This window comes from Botryllus schlosseri, chromosome 5 (assembly GCF_051294905.1).
Source record: "Botryllus schlosseri isolate E-star chromosome 5, Bs_hap1, whole genome shotgun sequence".
Classification (NCBI taxonomy): domain Eukaryota; kingdom Metazoa; phylum Chordata; class Ascidiacea; order Stolidobranchia; family Styelidae; genus Botryllus; species Botryllus schlosseri.
The window spans coordinates 1,164,071-1,181,497 of record NC_137240.1 but is presented as its reverse complement, the minus strand read 5'-3'; the positions used below and the strand labels follow the sequence as shown (position 1 = coordinate 1,181,497).

General features: G+C 40.8%; 1 protein-coding gene across 1 annotated transcript; it reads right to left on the bottom strand.

The window, feature by feature from the left end:
- Nucleotides 1-5,749: 5,749 nt before the first annotated feature.
- Nucleotides 5,750-16,703, bottom strand: LOC145438552 (alpha-amylase A-like). The gene is made up of 15 exons (XM_080315891.1): nucleotides 16,571-16,703; nucleotides 16,190-16,374; nucleotides 14,829-14,938; nucleotides 14,465-14,550; nucleotides 13,388-13,570; nucleotides 12,690-12,875; nucleotides 11,763-11,857; nucleotides 10,947-11,076; nucleotides 10,471-10,546; nucleotides 10,075-10,205; nucleotides 9,427-9,609; nucleotides 8,830-8,961; nucleotides 8,249-8,491; nucleotides 7,423-7,619; nucleotides 5,750-5,969 (listed from the first exon to the last, which is right to left on the bottom strand). The coding sequence occupies exons 2-15, from the start codon at nucleotides 16,361-16,363 to the stop codon at nucleotides 5,844-5,846; spliced, it is 2,052 nt and encodes a 683-aa protein (XP_080172017.1). The 5' UTR covers nucleotides 16,364-16,374; nucleotides 16,571-16,703; the 3' UTR covers nucleotides 5,750-5,843.
- Between the last annotated feature and the right edge of the window lie 724 nt (nucleotides 16,704-17,427).

The following is a 17,427-nucleotide window of genomic DNA, read 5'->3' as shown; positions in this document are numbered from 1 at the left end:
TGTCCGTATTTGTATATGTTGTTTGTGCTAATTGTATTTGTACGATTTTAGTGATTTGATTGTTTGATTACTGTTTTAAATTGTCTTTTTTCGCTTGTACAAATTGCCCTCGCTACCGTTGTCTCGTCCTCCATACCATCGAGCAACGGACGAGCGAGCACTATTGCGAATCTCACTTGCTTGTATTAACATCTTAGTATTTTCAAAGCAATTCCGAAGCTCACATTGTTTAATCTTCGATTAGGGTTGCTTGATTCTGTTGAAATACAAGACTGATACGCAAGGTTAGCGAGTCCAAGAGCAGATTCAGCTGAGCTGACAGGATTCGACGCCTGGTAAATCGGCACTCATTGACATCGGAGTGTCGCGTCGAAACAAAATTGTGCAGAACAAAGCCAAAAAGATTCCACGGAATAGACTAATATCGATCACAAAAATATGCAACTGAGCATGAACGCTGTTCATTGAACTGAACAGCTATGCGGTCATTGTGTGGTCATGTGAGAAGTTTAGTGCGTTGCTGCGGAACATGACGTGATGGGCAAAACGAATAACGAATCACGGATTCGAATCATGCATGACTAATCGGATTGACAGAAGTAATCACATTGTGAGTGCACGGTATTTTAACATTGCACAAAGCGATTCGTTTAAGATATCCCAGCAACACACTGAAGCGTCAGCTGATTTGTGCGAGGCGATCTCGGACTTGGCCTACATCATCATCATCATCATCATCATTGGTTTATTAGCAATTTTATCAGTTCAATACACCACAAATGCGATGCAATGAAATGATGTGAGGTGTCGAAGCGACTTGGAGTAGTCTATGGAATCAGACACCCACCTTGGCCTAGGCGATGTAAAGAGGAGGCATGCACACTGAATGAAAAGTAAAGATAGTATAGAAAAAAGCAAGCGACAAGAAATGAGGTGGCATGTCATGGGAAGCGAGATCGATAGGTCCGGTAATCTTGAGCACGGAGTATTCATTTAGTAGTAATTGCTTGTATTTCGACTTGAATGTGGACATGCTCGTCGACTGTCGGATGGCCGGCGGGATACTGTTCCACTCATCAGGTCCGGCATATTTAATGGAACGATTATATCTTTTCGGTCGGTCATACGATATTTGGACGACGTGGACGCGCATGTGTTGTATTTGTGCGCTTTTGATTCCGAGGTTAAAAATTCATTGAAATATTCGGGGCAACGACCACAGTGGAACTGATACATAACCTTGGCGATTTCTAGTTTCCACAGATCTTCTATGATTTGGACACCGAATCTCTTCAGCAGCGACATATGCTTTACAACTTCGAGACACACATGAGCTACTTTTATTCGAGAAGTAGGCTACTCAAAGCGCTCACTCAGGAATCACGCTCATTCTTGTTAATACTGTTGTCAAGAGGCCATTTGTCCTGGTCAAACTGGAAACGTCGAGGTGTTGATGTCACTGCTTCTCCTCCACCAGACCTCTACCGGTACGAAATTCCTTCGAAAATTGAGTCGCTGTGACAGTAATGATGAAGTATCAGTGTATTTTGTGAAAAAGCATGAACATTGATTAAAAGCCCAACGGTGGTCTGGAAGGATATCCTTGACTTCCCAATCAGTGAAATAAACTAATTGACCGCACCCGTATGACTGTGGCGCTGTTGTATTACTATTAACAATCAACGATAAGGTTATATGATTTCGTAACATAATATAGAGCAGAGGTCTCAAACACGCGGCCCGCGGGCCGCATGCGGCCCGCCACAGCATTTTGTGCGGCCCGCGATGACAATTTGGATTTTCAAATATCTGATAATATATAAGTGCCAAATATATATTTTCAGGTTTAAAAGTTGAGATTCCTCTCAAATTACTCTGAAAGCCTGAAACTATTCATCAAACTTCACCATCACATCAATTAGAAACGCTACCATGCAGTATAGAAGATTCATTATTTCGTCACATTTCCAATTCATGATGATAAAACTGGACCCTTAGATTGTGACTGAAATTTGTAAGTTGTGACTGGGACGCGAACTTTCGTAGAATTACTCGGACTCCGGCTGACTCCATGACAAAATGAAAATGACTCCAGTGAAACGCCGTATTGGTTGCAGCCATATGAATGCAACAAACTATTCACGTGTCATGGGGAATAGTAATAGATCGGAAGGTTGTAGCTTGGTATTCCGCTATCTAAGCAAGTCGTTATGGCAAACATTGGCAATCTGTTAGTTACATCTTGGGTCCGTACATACACATGTTATTAAGGCCACTTAAAGGTAAGAAATATACCGCAGTGGTACGATCCAACGATGTAACGATGTTCGGCGTTCCGACATTTTTATTACTATGACACATCCAATAATATATATATTGCTATCTACATGCCCCAATATTCCAAGGTAGTTGACCAAGGACAATCATGAGATTAATAGCCCAGTTATTAGGGGTATACCCGAATTCTGGATTGGGCTACACTGCTCGACCCTAAATTCTGTGATATCATATCTTATCAATCTGTTAAATTCAAAATATTGATAGTGGCTGCAAAATTATAACGAGATAGCTTTTATAATGACATCATGCATTTGTCCGCTCGCATGGTGTCTATATATTATAATTATTATCTATCAAGCACAACGGCGATTCGATTCAGATAGTTATAAATGTGATTATTTTTTCGTGCCAGGTCTAAATTGCTACAAAAGTAAATGGCATTTTTACGATGTGTGTTGAATGTCATTCTGGTACGTCGGCTCACTTTGAATAGGACAATTTCATCCCGTCAAATAAGGCCTAGTCTACTTGGAAAGACATATAATCCCCCTATAGATGCTGCGGCCCGCGGCGTCGTCATAACTGGAAAATTGGCCCGCGAGCACATTTGAGTTTGAGACCTCTGATATAGAGCTACATGCCTCTCACTGAGTAATGAGTATACATCGCTTTGTGTTTCGTCTTATTTCGTCTCATTGCATACGATTAGCGAATCATTGGAACCCGATTGCAATTGCAACATGTCCCGATATCTATGAGAATGTGACAGCTGAGCGATAACCTAAATATGGATGAAGCACTAGCAATTTATCTATTCATAGAATATTATATAACATTCGAACAAATACAAATGGAGGCGTTTCTGAGACGAGCTGTCTACCAATTCGAATTCACGGAAATAACAACCACGTGGCGCAACTAAAAACTCTCCCCGATGTCTCCATTATGTGTTTGGCGATGCTCATCACTCTATCGTTGTAAGCTGTCGACATTCTGCATGAACTGGGGTCTTCAATATCACCCCAAACTTCTTCCGGTCGAAGTGTATCAAATGCACTGGCGTTCTACTAGATTAGTGGTTCTCAACGATTAAACTCACAGCAATCTGTAAGCCTTCTTGGAACCCCCAATTTTGGCTGTGTCCGCATACAAGCAAAAATCTACCACAATATGCATCTAATGCATTGCTATAGATTACTAGCACACAAATTGAACGGTACTGAATATTTATTCCAAATCAGTGTGACTTATTCTGTTATTCCCTTTCTGACACCAGTTCAGAAATGCGATACTTCACCTTTGAAAGTATGTATTTGTTTTGTAGAATCGCAACAATGTGATAACAATTGCTTTCATTACCAAATAAGCTTATAAATAATGGAGATATAATCAGAGCTTGTCTGTAACGAAGTCCTTCTACTTTCTTAAAGTACTTGGTAGTTTTCCGTTGCGGTTCTTACTCAAGTAATCCAATTTCCCGCTACTTCTACTTCTACTTCGTAATATTTTGTGATATACTCACTTACTTTTCGCTTTTTTCAGATTGTCAAGTATAAGGAGTTCAATCAGAAAGATAGTCTGATGAATTTCGGAACTGTTTTCACGGAGTACCAACATTTAATTTTTATAAAAGTCAAGTAAAGCCCGAAATTTTCGTCGCGCTCATAGGAAATCACAGTAAATATGGCCCGTCAAAACGTTTGAAACTACCCTTTCGCGATCTAGAAATTACCTATCATATCATAATCTAGATACCCATGACGTGTCCTAATTTGGAAGAGTAGACTCCGACTTTTTGTTAGCGTTAGACCTGTTTTAGAAGACCCCGTTTAAAATTTCTGAACAAAAGACATGAATATATTTTCCGATTTTTAGAAGTAGTATTTGCATTTCTGTGTCAATTCCCTGTATTATACTTAGAGTTCTAATTAGTTTTAGTTCTTTTGGCTGGAGAACATACATGTTGAAGTATAAAAGTAAGTGTAGTGATGCCTCTTTTCCGAAGATAAAGCTACACTATATGGCATTTTTACGATCAGCCATGTTCTTATTAACGTATATTAATCGCGCAAAGTGTTAACACCGTATCTGATACAACTTCCCCAAATTTCTCTTCGACTAAACTACGGGCCTTATAATATGGGGGAGGGCGCCATGATATTTCTAAAACAGGGTGTAAACAAAGGATTAGTATCGATCGATACCTCCTGGGATGCATCAATGTGAATCAAGATCTACACACCTTCCACATAGCTCAATTTGCAGCTTTTGACAGTCCATGCGAACGAATTACGATCGTTTTCACAACTATACTTACTTACTTGAGTAGATTTAAAGTCAGTCAATTCTACTTCTACCTCAAGAAGTATTAGGTCGCTTTTAAAAGTACTACTTCTACTCGTACTTGAGTAGATTTTTGCATCGCTACTTCTACTTCTACTTGAGTAGCTTTCTTGACTACTTTGACCACCTCTGGATACAATTCGCATTTCAGAAAAACGTAGTTCCGATTTCGAACCCCAACCTCTCCTACGTACTCCACTTCATATCAGCTACAATCACAAAAGCCACAATTGAACTACTGATCGAAAATGATTACCTGCAAGTAACCATGGCCAAGACGGACGTGCCATCAGAAATCACATGTATGAGTTGTATGTGTATGTTGACCACCAGGGAACCTTTGAACCTTGCTGAGGGAACACCGACAGAGTACCACTGTACTACGTTCAATGACGACAATCATGCGGTAGTCACCTTATATCGAGAATGACATGAAATTGTAAAGAAGAGGGCGATACCTATTTTTAAAAGGACGAAGATGGCATGAGATTTCTCTAACGTCTTCTCGTTGGATCACCCGACTTCACTACATATAAACGTCTGAAGGCCCCCGAAAGTCGAAAATAATGCCTCCTAAGATGTATAGGTTAACTTACATTTTAGCTGCTGGAAAATATACTTCCTCTTCGTGGTCTCCATTTTAATGTGGAAAGTATTATATATATATATAAGATCAAAACGCGTGAAAAAGCATCACTCTTCTTAAAGGCATGACTGGAACCCAATGCTTAGTCATGGTGAAGTGAAGGAATCAGCCAGCGTAGATATATATACTATTGCGTATCATATTCGTTTATTTTTTAATTTTCGTTCTTCATTCATTTGCATAACGAAGTTCTGTACCTCCAAGAGTCTCATGAAATACTATTATTTTTAAATGACGGCGAATTTTCAATTTCCGGCAGCTTCTGGTAATTTGGTCAAGTTTGGATGTAGCCTTTTTCGGCAACCTAACGATTTAATCACTAAATCCGTGAAATTTCAGGAAATAAGTTATTTTTAAACAGCCCCTCGATACATCGATGATTTTGCGTATCCTACAAGCAGATCATCTAAAATAGATCTTCATTTGTCCTTGGATAGGCTACCTGATGTACTTTCGGGAAACACCTCCAAAGGGCATAGCTTCCGTATTTCATAAATTTCTCGCAAAATCCCATGGCAGTCACAAGATTTTATAAAATTATATCCCAAATATAGAATGCATGATTAAATTCAGTTCATCCTTGTACTTGATGATAGCACCAGGGCACTCCGTTTGTGTTCGACTCTGCCCAACAACAGCCATCCAACTCACATTGTTGTTGGTCGACTCCCATGTAGCCACAGTCGGTCTTGTCTGCATCCTAAGACATTGAGAAAGTGGGGAAAGTTATTTTCTGCGATGTTCAAGACTGACTTGTAGAACTATAGAGGCTTTTACTTGTTCAATTACCCTAATTAGAAAGATATACATGTGTTCATTCTAATCTAAATTGGGAAATGTTTCTGTGCCATAATTTGAATTCTAATCCAATTTCTGCGATCGTGAAAATGCTACAGGAGAACTGTATCGCGTTAAAATGAGCCAAGCTTGGTGTACAGACATTTGCTATTCTTCTACTTATTAGGGATGGTGTGAACGTGAGGTTCACGTTCCCGTTCTGTGTGTGAACCTCGGAAATTTAGAGGTTCACGTTCACAAACGAACCTTGGTAGGTTCTGCACTGTGAACCTTTTTCATATATTACAATTTGCACGTAAATATAACATCTTTGGTTGAAATTTATTGTATTTCAACCGCGGGGCGCTCTATGCATGGCGCTGGCAGTATAAAAAATCACCTGTAAACGAGCAGGCACCTTGGCAATCTCACACATTTTAAATACTTTGTTACGAAAGTGTGCTCGAAATATCCAGCTTTCCGTTTGTGAATATTTAGTGACTCCCTTCTGTGAGCTTGACCCATAATCACACAACATCAAGAGCGAAATACACTACATGTAGGTAGTCAGCGAATGATGGTTATATTGAAATTGATATCATTGTCTGGTGTAAAAATATAGCAGGCGTGCGGGGAAATCTTGATTTCATATGTTTATCGTATCATAAAAACCAAATCCGTACGATTGGAGTGTTGGCTACTTCTGTATAACTTGATGGGTAATATCGGTAGCAAGTATAGAAACGCGTTTTACACTCTGCTCAATATCAACGTAGCGATGATACTCAGACGCCGAATACATTGTCCAGTCTGGCCTAGACCGTCAAGGCGTAAGCTTATATTCCCTTGCAAGTCCTCGTCGAAATCGTTGGCAAAGCGACGAAAGATATTGATTTTGTGGGATTATTAAATGATTTGATTGCCCCAGTTGATATACATTTGGCGGCGTTTAAAACGTCAACGTGTACTTCAGCATTGTGACATTATGTGGCCCGAGTCGTCGCAAGGTATCGAGTACAACATAGGCTATCACTTCACTGAAATATAGGGTTGGAATTCGCAATATGACGTCACGTGACGTCATGCGGTTCACGTTCGCGTTCACACAGAACCTTTCAAAAAGGTTCGCGTTCACACGAACCTGAACCTTTCAGAGGTTCACACCATTCCTGGTACTTATGTGAACGTACTATGATTTCATGTGTTGCATTTCAATAAATTCGGAATTTAATTCCATTTTCAAGTTTTTGCGATTATATTTTTTATCTAAGTGGATAAAAAAAAACTTTGTACGCATAATTATAATCCTATGACTTGGAAAAGCTGAGCATGTTCTAGTTACCCAACTCTGTTTAGAAACAATGAAGGCGACTTACGTCCACGTAGCATTGTCTCGTTCCACTGTCTCCGGTTCCGTCTCCGTCACTATCGGGATAGAAGCACCACGGATCCCCGCTCACAGAGCTCTCGCACCAAAGGCACCCTTCGATATTGCAACCGTTCGCGTCGATTCCGAGGAACCCGCAGTCAGTCTTCTTGTGGGAGGGGCAGTTGCAGTCCACGCAAGACTCGTCTGAACGGAACCAAACCGGTGGTTCCTATAACTTTGAATAAACTGATGGGGAGCCGTTACGCTATTCTGCAAGCCTTCTAGAAATCTCAATACATTTCAATAAATCACAAAAGCCTACTGCATTATACTTCTAACTTCACATCTAATACATTACTATAGATTGCTGGTGCAGAAAATCAACTGTGCGTTAATGGAATGTTTTGAAAGAGCGAGACTGTTAAATATGATTTTCACACATAAATATTGAATGACATAAATATATATTTATTGCAAATTCTGATATTCGCTTTCAGAGACCAGTTCAGTGATGCGAGGCTTCGCCCAAGACATGGCCATCGTATTGTTCGGTCGAAATGTAACAGCTTGATACTAATTGCTTAATTGCGCATGAGGTTGCGGGTTCGAATCCGACCGAGGTCGACTCTGGAATCCCTTCTTGAGTGTTGGCGATATATCTTACTCGGGTGCGCATTTTTGAAGGTCGTCAGTTTTGAAAATTGAGTAGTTTAAGTTCTAGTTGTATAGTTGCGAATTTTAAAGATACAGTAGTTTGTACAAGTCTGATTATTTCGCCCACTCCACTGACGCAAACATATCCCATAACTATATTTAGCGAGAACGAATCGCACCTCCGCCGCCATTAGATCCTCCATTTCCAGGGCTTGATGTCGAAGACTCCTCAGAAGCTTTGTGGAAGCACCACGGGGCATTGCTGCCGTCCGTGAGAGGACACCAGAGACACCCAGAGGCTGTGCAGGTGGCTTCCGTGGACGCCAACTCGCCGCAGTCAACCTTCTCGGTATCCGGGCAAGTGCAATCCGTACAGGTGGTCTCGATATAACCACCACCGCCTGTGTTGCCACCACCGTTACCTGTTGTAGAGAGGAAGTGATACTAATAGGCTTGCTTCTCAAACAGAGGTGGTCAAAGTATATAATCTAAATTCAAGACAACACCTATTGACAACACCGAATACCTTTTCTGGTGTTCGGTGCTGTCATTAGGTGTTGTCGCCGACACTACTTGTAAAACTACGTTTACAATTTCCAAAGTCTGAAAAGTAAGTATCTTCCGTGGAGTAGAAGAGTAAGTAGTTAAAAAAAGTCAACCACTTCAGTAAGTTGTACAGATAATCAGAAACTACTTGAGTACTCAGAAAAAGTAGCAGTACTCCCTTACTGATCACAAGTTATCAAAACACCGCGCCTACCTCCACCATCTATTCCGCCGCCTACGTTGCACTGAGTCGTCATAGCGTCTACGTGGATCGCAAAAACTCGGTTTTCTCCGCTGCCGTCGACATTGACCTGCGCGGTTCCTCCAGAAACGGTGACGCAGTCGCCTGGAATGTCACGGTAATCAGACTCGGTCAACTAGCTAATTCTAGTTGTATGATTAGACCACTTAGAGCGAAACCACGGTAATCTAGTTCCAGTTTAATGTCTGATGGTTTTCCTGAAAATGCTACACGAGAATTGCATCGTACGAAATGAGCCAATCTTGGCGTACAAATTAATTCGCTTATGGGAATTGACCCTGATGATTTCATATGAACTGAACTCGATTTTTTTTTTCAAAATCGAAATCCAATCCAATTTCTAAGTTTTCTCGAATTGAGTAATTCTACTTCTATCTAATTTAAAAAACAGCGTAGCTATATATCTAACTCTAATTTCATTTGAAAAAAAACTGAGTAGCTGCAATCCGAATGTTAATCTAATCTTATAAAACCGAGAATATTCTAGATTTTTCAACCTTGAGAGAGAGAGAGAGAGAGAGCGAACCAAGATAGCGAATAAAGACTCACCCGCGCATTTGCCGTTGTAGAAATCTCCGAGGATTACGTTGCAGTATGATCCGTCCGGTAATCCGGTGTACAAGTATTCGCTCATGCCGTATCCGGCGTTGTTGGCAGCGAAAAATCCTTTCGATCCGCGGGAAAACGCGATCTGGTTGTTGTCGTTGGTCCACCAATTGTCGACTCCGGTGCCTTGAGTGTAAAAAGGTGGTTTCAGTTGACTGGAAAGTATCTCGTCTCGCGTTCGTTCAAAATAACGTTGCAATCAATAGAGGTGGCCAAATTACACCGCATGGCTATTCAATTATAGAAGTAGAAGTAGCCATTTCCAACGCTTGTCAAGATTACAAGATGTGTCAATATACGTCAAGATTCAGTTATCTTGATGCAGGCCTATTTCACGAGGTTCTGAGTGACAATTTCATAACATTACTTTCTGCTTTTCAAAATCGAATCTGTTTAAAGTAAGCAGTTTAGTATTAAGAAGAAATTGAAGTAGTCCGACAAGATTATTAATTTAGGAAGTGGAGCAAGTGATAAAGCCTAATAGAGGTACTTCCTTCGCTAACCACTTTTTGCGATCAATCAATCCGATTTCGTCGCAAGAAGAATATAACTCCCTAAATATGTTATTTTGCGATGAAACGGCTCTCTCACCGACAACGGCCGCTGAGAATGAGAACATGTTTTTGATCTGTCTCCACCTGTGCTCGCAAACCCAACCGTTCCCGCACGAACCGTCCTCGTTCACGTAACGTTGGTTAGGTGGGGGTCCCTCTTCTGAGTTGCTGTGAGATTTCAATAACTTGTGAAAGGTACCAACGTCTTAGTTTTATCTATATCGGCTATAACTGAGGGTGCGAATCCGGTAGACGACACTTTCTGGTTGCTTTCACACCTTATTGATTGATTGATTAGCAACATTGGAGTATTTAGTTGTATTAAGTGGACGGTAAATAAGGCGTGAAAACTACCAAGGTCTTGCATTGTAGGCTATAGTGACAGAGGTACGGAGATATGGTATATTGCTTTAGATATGACGAATCATCTCACCTGAAGTAGTAGCTCGACATGACTCTCGGGACTCCGTACGGCCACGCCAACATGAAAGCCGTCAAGATCTTGAGTTCTGCGAAAATCTGTTTTATCACATTTCATGAAACATGCAAGAGACCTGTATTCTTTCCCTTTCCAGCACGTGACTAGACGAGGATTAGCGTTTAAACGACATATCCTTCCACGCGGACCGAGATATTTAATGCTTCGTTTGCTGCGATACGACCTTTTGAGGTTTCTAGGCTTCCATAGTGTAAAATAGTATCGAAACTATAATTTTTGTTGATTAACTCATTCTCAGTGGCAAGAAGATTGTGATTTCAGCTCTCGAAAAAAATCATCTCACTACTTCACTCGAATCATTACAACTATTACTTGATGCAGATTTAAGTGCTCGAATCTTTGTGCCTAGCCCTAGTTGGGAACCACTGCTGTAGTGTAATCCCCAGCGGTGCAAATGATTTTGAATCTACCTTCCGGCTCTTCGAACGTAACGATGCTTCCTCCTCCGCCGTGTCCTCTCTGGTTGTCGTGGTTGTTGATGAAGACCAAGGCGCTGGTTCCCGCGAGCATACCCCAAGCTTCTCCAAGGTTTGACAAGTACTGTAAGGCGAGTAGTGCATTCGTTCAAGGCAGCCGAAACTCACTATATGTCGAATTGGAGCACAGACATTCAGTGACGGGTCAATTCTACTCTTTTGGAATACTCAAGTATTGCTTTTGCCTATTTGAACTGAGTACTTGAGTGGTTGCGTTTCGTAACTACTTCCACATCTATCTGCACGATTCGTATGCAAAACGACTTACTTTATAAACTTGAGATTTTGATACAGATAAAATAGTTTTGGTATGCGTTTTTTGTCACTTATATGTGGGAAATTGTAATAAAAACTGTGCGAAATAGCATGAAATCTTGGTAACAGATCTGTATGTTCGAAAATCGAACTTTTTTGTGGTTAGTTTGCGTAGCGAAGATAAATCTGGCAATTTCAAAGGTAGCCTATATCGTTCTTCGACAAACTACTAAAGGTATGCGATCCATATACCGAATATACTATTTGAAATTACTTGCTTGGGTGCTTTTCACTCGCTACTTTAATTTTAAATTAAGTAGCAATCAAAAGATATACTTCTACTTCTCCGGGTACCAACACTGTCTAATTTTACCGCCACTGGCAGCGAATCAGTGGGGTTGGTATTAAAAATCGGGACAAAGCACTTCGAGTAGCCTATATCCAAGACTTAATCAGTTGATGGAGCACAGTATCAAATCATGTCAACCCTCGTACCTGCAGAGAGTGAACGTTGTTGCCGACGTTGATGCCGTATTTGAACTCTGTCACAGCACCGATTCCGGTGTACTCGCCAGCAGTGATTGGTTCGCCTGGGATGGATTAGGACGGAGTTCAGTGAAGCGAGACAGAAATATAATATTAATATACTAAGTTATATAGAGTGTCGTATATAGCAATGCATGTCCCCTACACTAGAGCGCTGTACACCAGGTCTGGTTAAAATATGAAATGTGTCAAGACATGTTAGAAGGAAGTTGATTATTCTATATAGTTGTAAAGAAAGAACGAGCACAAGTGTAGTTGGAATGCACGTATAAATAATACGGTTTTGATTATATAAGATTGGAAACAACTACTGATTCAGATAATAATATGATGCAAGGTGGAAGATTGTTCCACAGAATGTCAGCCGGAGAAGAAAACTAATCGTTGAGTATAGGTTCTGGACGTTGAAATCACAACAAGAAGTCAGATATGGCGGTCACAAAGTCACAGAACGGTTCGTAAATAGCCAAATCAAATCATCAATAGCCTCAATAGCGATTGTGACCTTATCGAAAAAGTGCGATCCGACCCTCACCGTATCAGCAAAAACATGAATCCGGCTTCGATCCGGCTCCGGCCAAAATAGAAATTATCCGGCCGGATATCCAGTCCGGCACAGGTCTATGGTATTGATGATCTGAAACTCATTTCCACGTGCATTTTATATTGCATTGTGAGTGTTGTATCGTGTATTAGTTGCATATATCCTGTACTGTATCTTAATTTACCAATTTTTCCCGTACATTGCTGGTAGTCTAATATTCTTAGTTATTTATTCTCACTGTAGTGAGCCAGCAGCGTGCGTACTCCTACTGGTCCGTGCTGGATTTTCACCGCCGACGTGACAAATAAAACGAATCGAACTAAACTAAATACCTCCTTGGTCGATGACTTCTTGGAATATGTATGCTCTTTGCCCGGAGCCAAACACGTCGCTTCTAAGATCACTCAGGCCTCCGAAAATGGCTCCCAAGTCTCCCGGGTACATGTGCTTGCAAGCGTCGACTCTGAATCCGGCGACACCGATGTTGATCATGTCATTCATGAAATCGATCATCTTTCCTGCGCATCAATATATCCGTTAGGATGTTGTCAGGGTTGTAACCAAGTCACAAGGTTGCGAGTCGACACTCAATCTTATTCTATACAGTTTTGACTGGAGTCAAGTCAAGTCGAGTCACGGAGCAACGGATCTGGTTCAAGTCATAAGCGTTCAATGTTCACTATCAGGTTAAAGTCAGGTTCGACTCACTTTTGTGAAACTTCCGTGTGATATCAAAAGCCTCGCATTCATAATATACTAATTTTTCGCACTCTTAGCATGTTCATTCAAACAGATAAATGACATTAAATGGGCCTACTTTTCAAGTATCAGTCCTGATAGAATATATATAGAATGTCTCGAGTCATATGACGTGGTCGCGGGTCATGCGTAGTGACTCGAACGCAAGTCGAGTCAATATATGCAGTGACTCAAGTCGAATCGAATCATTTTATTTTTTTACGAAAATGACTCGAGTCAAGGAAAAATTGGTACTGCAGTCATTACAACAAGTCGCGGGTCGAGTTCTCACCTCGGACGTAATCCTTCCCTTGATTGAGATCGGTCAGGCCGACCAGCCAGCAATTCCTCACCGACCACGGATCTGCGTAATTGATGCCCCCCGTGCATTCTGTGTTGAAGTCCGTGTAGCCGTAGGGAACTCCCGGAAAGTCCAGGGAATCCGCGTCGAAGTAAGTACCCCCGGTTCCAGTGCCTGGAGTGAACGTAAAAGATTTAAACAAACGCTGGAGTAGGCTATGTAGCGTACAGAGTACAGTCACAGCAGTCCGCGTAGCGACCAAATTAGAATAGAGAGTTCTGATCGATTGCAAGTATAACTAGCCATTCCAAAGACACGTCAAAACCACTCGGGAGTAGAAAATTTAGGTTCGAAAAGTAGATTTGGCTGATGAGTCGGATACTTTTAGCGGGGCCGTATGGCTACTTTCGGAATTGCAAGATGCATTTTGGTGACTAACATTGAATGAGAAACGACCAGAGGTAGTCAGTATAGAAGTACTTCTATTTGCTGAATTACTTGAAGTAGATTTTAGCCACTAGCACTACCTACTCAAATGGTTTTGATTTTAGACTACTTCTAGTTAAAGTTTTTCAGATTTAGAGGTAAAACCACTTGGTCAGAAATTGATGTCTTTACTGCTACTGCTATACTTGAGTACTGACGATAACCACTTTGACCACTTCTTAATATGACACTACGGCGTGTTACAATTATCGAAAATATATTCAGGTACAGGTACAGTGACGATTTTACTTAAAAGCGTGATGACAACATATCTCCAAAGTTATACTCTCTACTTTACGAAATTGAAAGTTTAAAAGGTAAATACAAGCCGTTTTCTGAAAAATTCTGAAGTAGAAGTGTTAGCATACAATAATCGTAACCATAGTCATAAAGCATTGGCGCTTGGGTAAGCATTGCAAGTACTCAAAACGTTTTTGAGCACCCCAAAAGAGTAGAGGTCCTTCGTCATTCATAATCTCTGAGGATATAGCGCGAGCAATCCAAATATAGTTGAATATTTAGTATCAAATCATGCGACGTTACAGCATTTCGCGAATAAGGCGACGCCATCGAATGACTCACCCGAACCGCCTGCACCGCACATGTGGTTAATGACGATATCGGGGTAGATGTGTACGCCGACAGCATTACATCGGTTCACCATGTCGCTGCAAAAATAGTAACACCGTCAGAACATTCGGAAATCTGCTGAAATTTCTTGGGAATTGGATCGACACTATGCCGAGGTGGATGCCAGACCAAGAGACCGCAACTGATCGTTTCGGCATCCTCCTTTATCTTCATTACATCGTATTGTGTCTTGTTTATCGATTCTACATTCTGTGATTGTCTTCGGCAGATTAAAATATAATCTGACGATTATTGATTATTATTGAGCGATACAAAAGATGATGATATAAGACACCAAGAACTTGACGTCACTCACATGAAGTCATCGCGATTTCCAGATCGGGTTTCCAATTTGTATGAGATCGGTTGATATCTCTCCCACCACGGCCTCGGTTCTACGATTCTGTTTTCATTTGGAGGCGAGATCTGAGGTACATGTCGAAATTTTAGCTTTTTTTTTTACGACAGCGACCGGTCATGCAACGAGAGTCATCTGCATTTTGGTCGTTATAGTAGAGCTCGGCACAATGGTTCAAGTTCTCATATTTGAATCGTGTCTTGATTATTATGATTTGAGTCGTGTAGTGAGAGATGATTTTTCAAGTACGGGAACGATACACTCCTTGCCACCAAGAGTTAATTTATCAACGATAATTATAGTTTCGATCCTATTTTCCACTGCGGAAGCCATGAAACCGCGATTGGTCGTGTCGCAGCATACGAAACATGTAGCAATAGGGTTGGATTTCAAGTGAAAATCAATTTAAAGAAAAATGTTTAAAACATGGCCCTTGTTTAAAACATGTTTTTTTTTAGCCATGACGTCACGAATCTTTAATTGTGGCGCCACAGTGAATTGTCATTGACAATTTAAAATATATGGCTCCTTCGACGAAAAGGGCTTTCGACCACTGTCATAAACAGACCAAAAATATCTTCAACAAGGACTACATCGTCATGCAGCATTTTTACGGTCGGCGATCATCATCATCAGAACACTCATTCCGTACCAATGATCTATATCTATATACTTGCTCTGTTGAACTGACTACGATTCTGAGGTTTCTGGCCATTTCGTACGGTATATACGTCGACTATATTGGTTACAAATCGTCCGTAGGCTCATACCCCATGTTTTTGGAAAGTATTTAAACAATTATGGCATAGCCTACTTATACAACGTTTGAAAGGAAAACACAAATTTGTTTCAATTAAAAAGGCATTTGTGTACAAGCCTGTTTGAAACATGCTTTATAGTTTAAACAAAGTGATTAAAAACACGGTTTGTTTTAAATGAAACCCTAGGTATACAAAGCTACACCCGTTAGTACAAATGACACTTATGTGAAGCGGTGATCAATCCACAGCATTGTCACAAGTGCAATGAAATAGGCATGGTCGAAATAACACCAATTAATCTTTATTGTGATTTAGAACTGAATTTATATTCTTTGTGGTAGCATGAAAGGTACATATTTGAAGTTCCCGCGTCTTTTATAATGCTATGGCGTCGTAGTCAGTGATAATAGAATTGCTCAGGTCCTCGATCTTGCGCATCCCTAGTCGCTAGCGGGATACCACCGGGCCGTACTTTCCGCGCTACACAGAATGCACATGATCGAACTATCCAACAAATATGATATTTATGTTCCCCTTGCAGATGCAGTCGACACTTACCTGAACTCCTCCGATTTTATTTGGAGCTAGCATGGTTTCGCATTCGTCTGCGATAGTTCCCCAGTGCCACTCAAACAAATGGACTATTCCGAAGCGGTCCGACGCGAAGTTCGGGTTCCATTGCGCCTGGGCAAACCCCAGCATGCAGATCGACAGAAAAATGCTCTTCAGCATCGTGAAGCGTTCTAGAATACTTCATGAGTTAGGTTGGGTCATATTCGAGTTGATGATCTTGTATAATTGCTCTAATAGGCAGGTAATAATGGTATCTATAAATGATTCCTGAAAACGCATTTCTTATGGGAATTCACGATCATAATCTCATGTGGTTGGTCGCGAGCTGCTTTGCATTATCACAATACAAACAATATTCATACTTACTCTACAGTCGTAGCATTAATGTAGATTCGTGGTGAAAATACGGGCTTTATATCCACAGCGTGTTGAGAAAACGCCATATTTCTCGATATCAATTGATGTGGCATAAGTCTTGATAACGACCACCCAACCTGACTAAGGTTAAATTAAATTCAAAATGCAAACATGTTATGCAACAAAACCTGGAGCGCGTCACATCTAAATGTGCTAAAGCCTTTCGTTATGAAATTATTATAAAGCACAGCAACATTTCGACTGTTTAGGGAAACAAAATAAGAAAGATTCCAGCGGGTAGACACTAGACAGTCGGGCAAAATATTTGTAAATATGATAGTGCTAATGATGAACACAGAATAGCGAAAGGACAATCGCAGCTAAAGTGTTAAGGTTTGATGAAACAGAACCAGGGTTGGCCAAAGTAGAGTCATAGCTGGTGGAAGTAAGCTCATAAACTTCTATTCGAGTACAAGTAGAAGTAGTGATTTCCGAAGAACGTAAAAAAGTGAGTATAAGTCCAGGCCTATATAGTTTTGCCTAAAACTGACCGTGGACCGGTATTCTAAACACACAAATGTTCAACATCAACATTGAAAATTGACTGCAGCCTACATTATAAGGTCCAGGGTTGCCGGTTTCGCTCTGTTGGAGACAAATTTCACAGATTCGGCCCTTTTTAGAGGCGGTTGGCTTCAAAACAAAATTGTTTGGCTCGTTAGGCCTTTCTTTTCAATATTTGGCTCTTCTTGGAAGCAGTTGTATCAAACTAGCTATCTAAGCTTCCGGGAATTGAGCTGACAATGTTTATGCCAATGCCAAAGATTCGAGTTGAAACACCTTAGATGATGATTTGTAATTGTTGT

Coding starts and splice junctions, on each gene's coding strand:
- LOC145438552 (XM_080315891.1), bottom strand. CDS start 16,363: ATGCTGAAGAGCATTTTTCTGTCGATCTGCATGCTGGGGTTTGCCCAG. Junction 8,962..9,426: donor CTACAACGGCAAATGCGCGG/GTGAGTCTTTAT, acceptor GTGACATTCCAG/GCGACTGCGTCACCGTTTCT. Junction 7,620..8,248: donor AGGATCTAATGGCGGCGGAG/GTGCGATTCGTT, acceptor GGTTCCGTTCAG/ACGAGTCTTGCGTGGACTGC.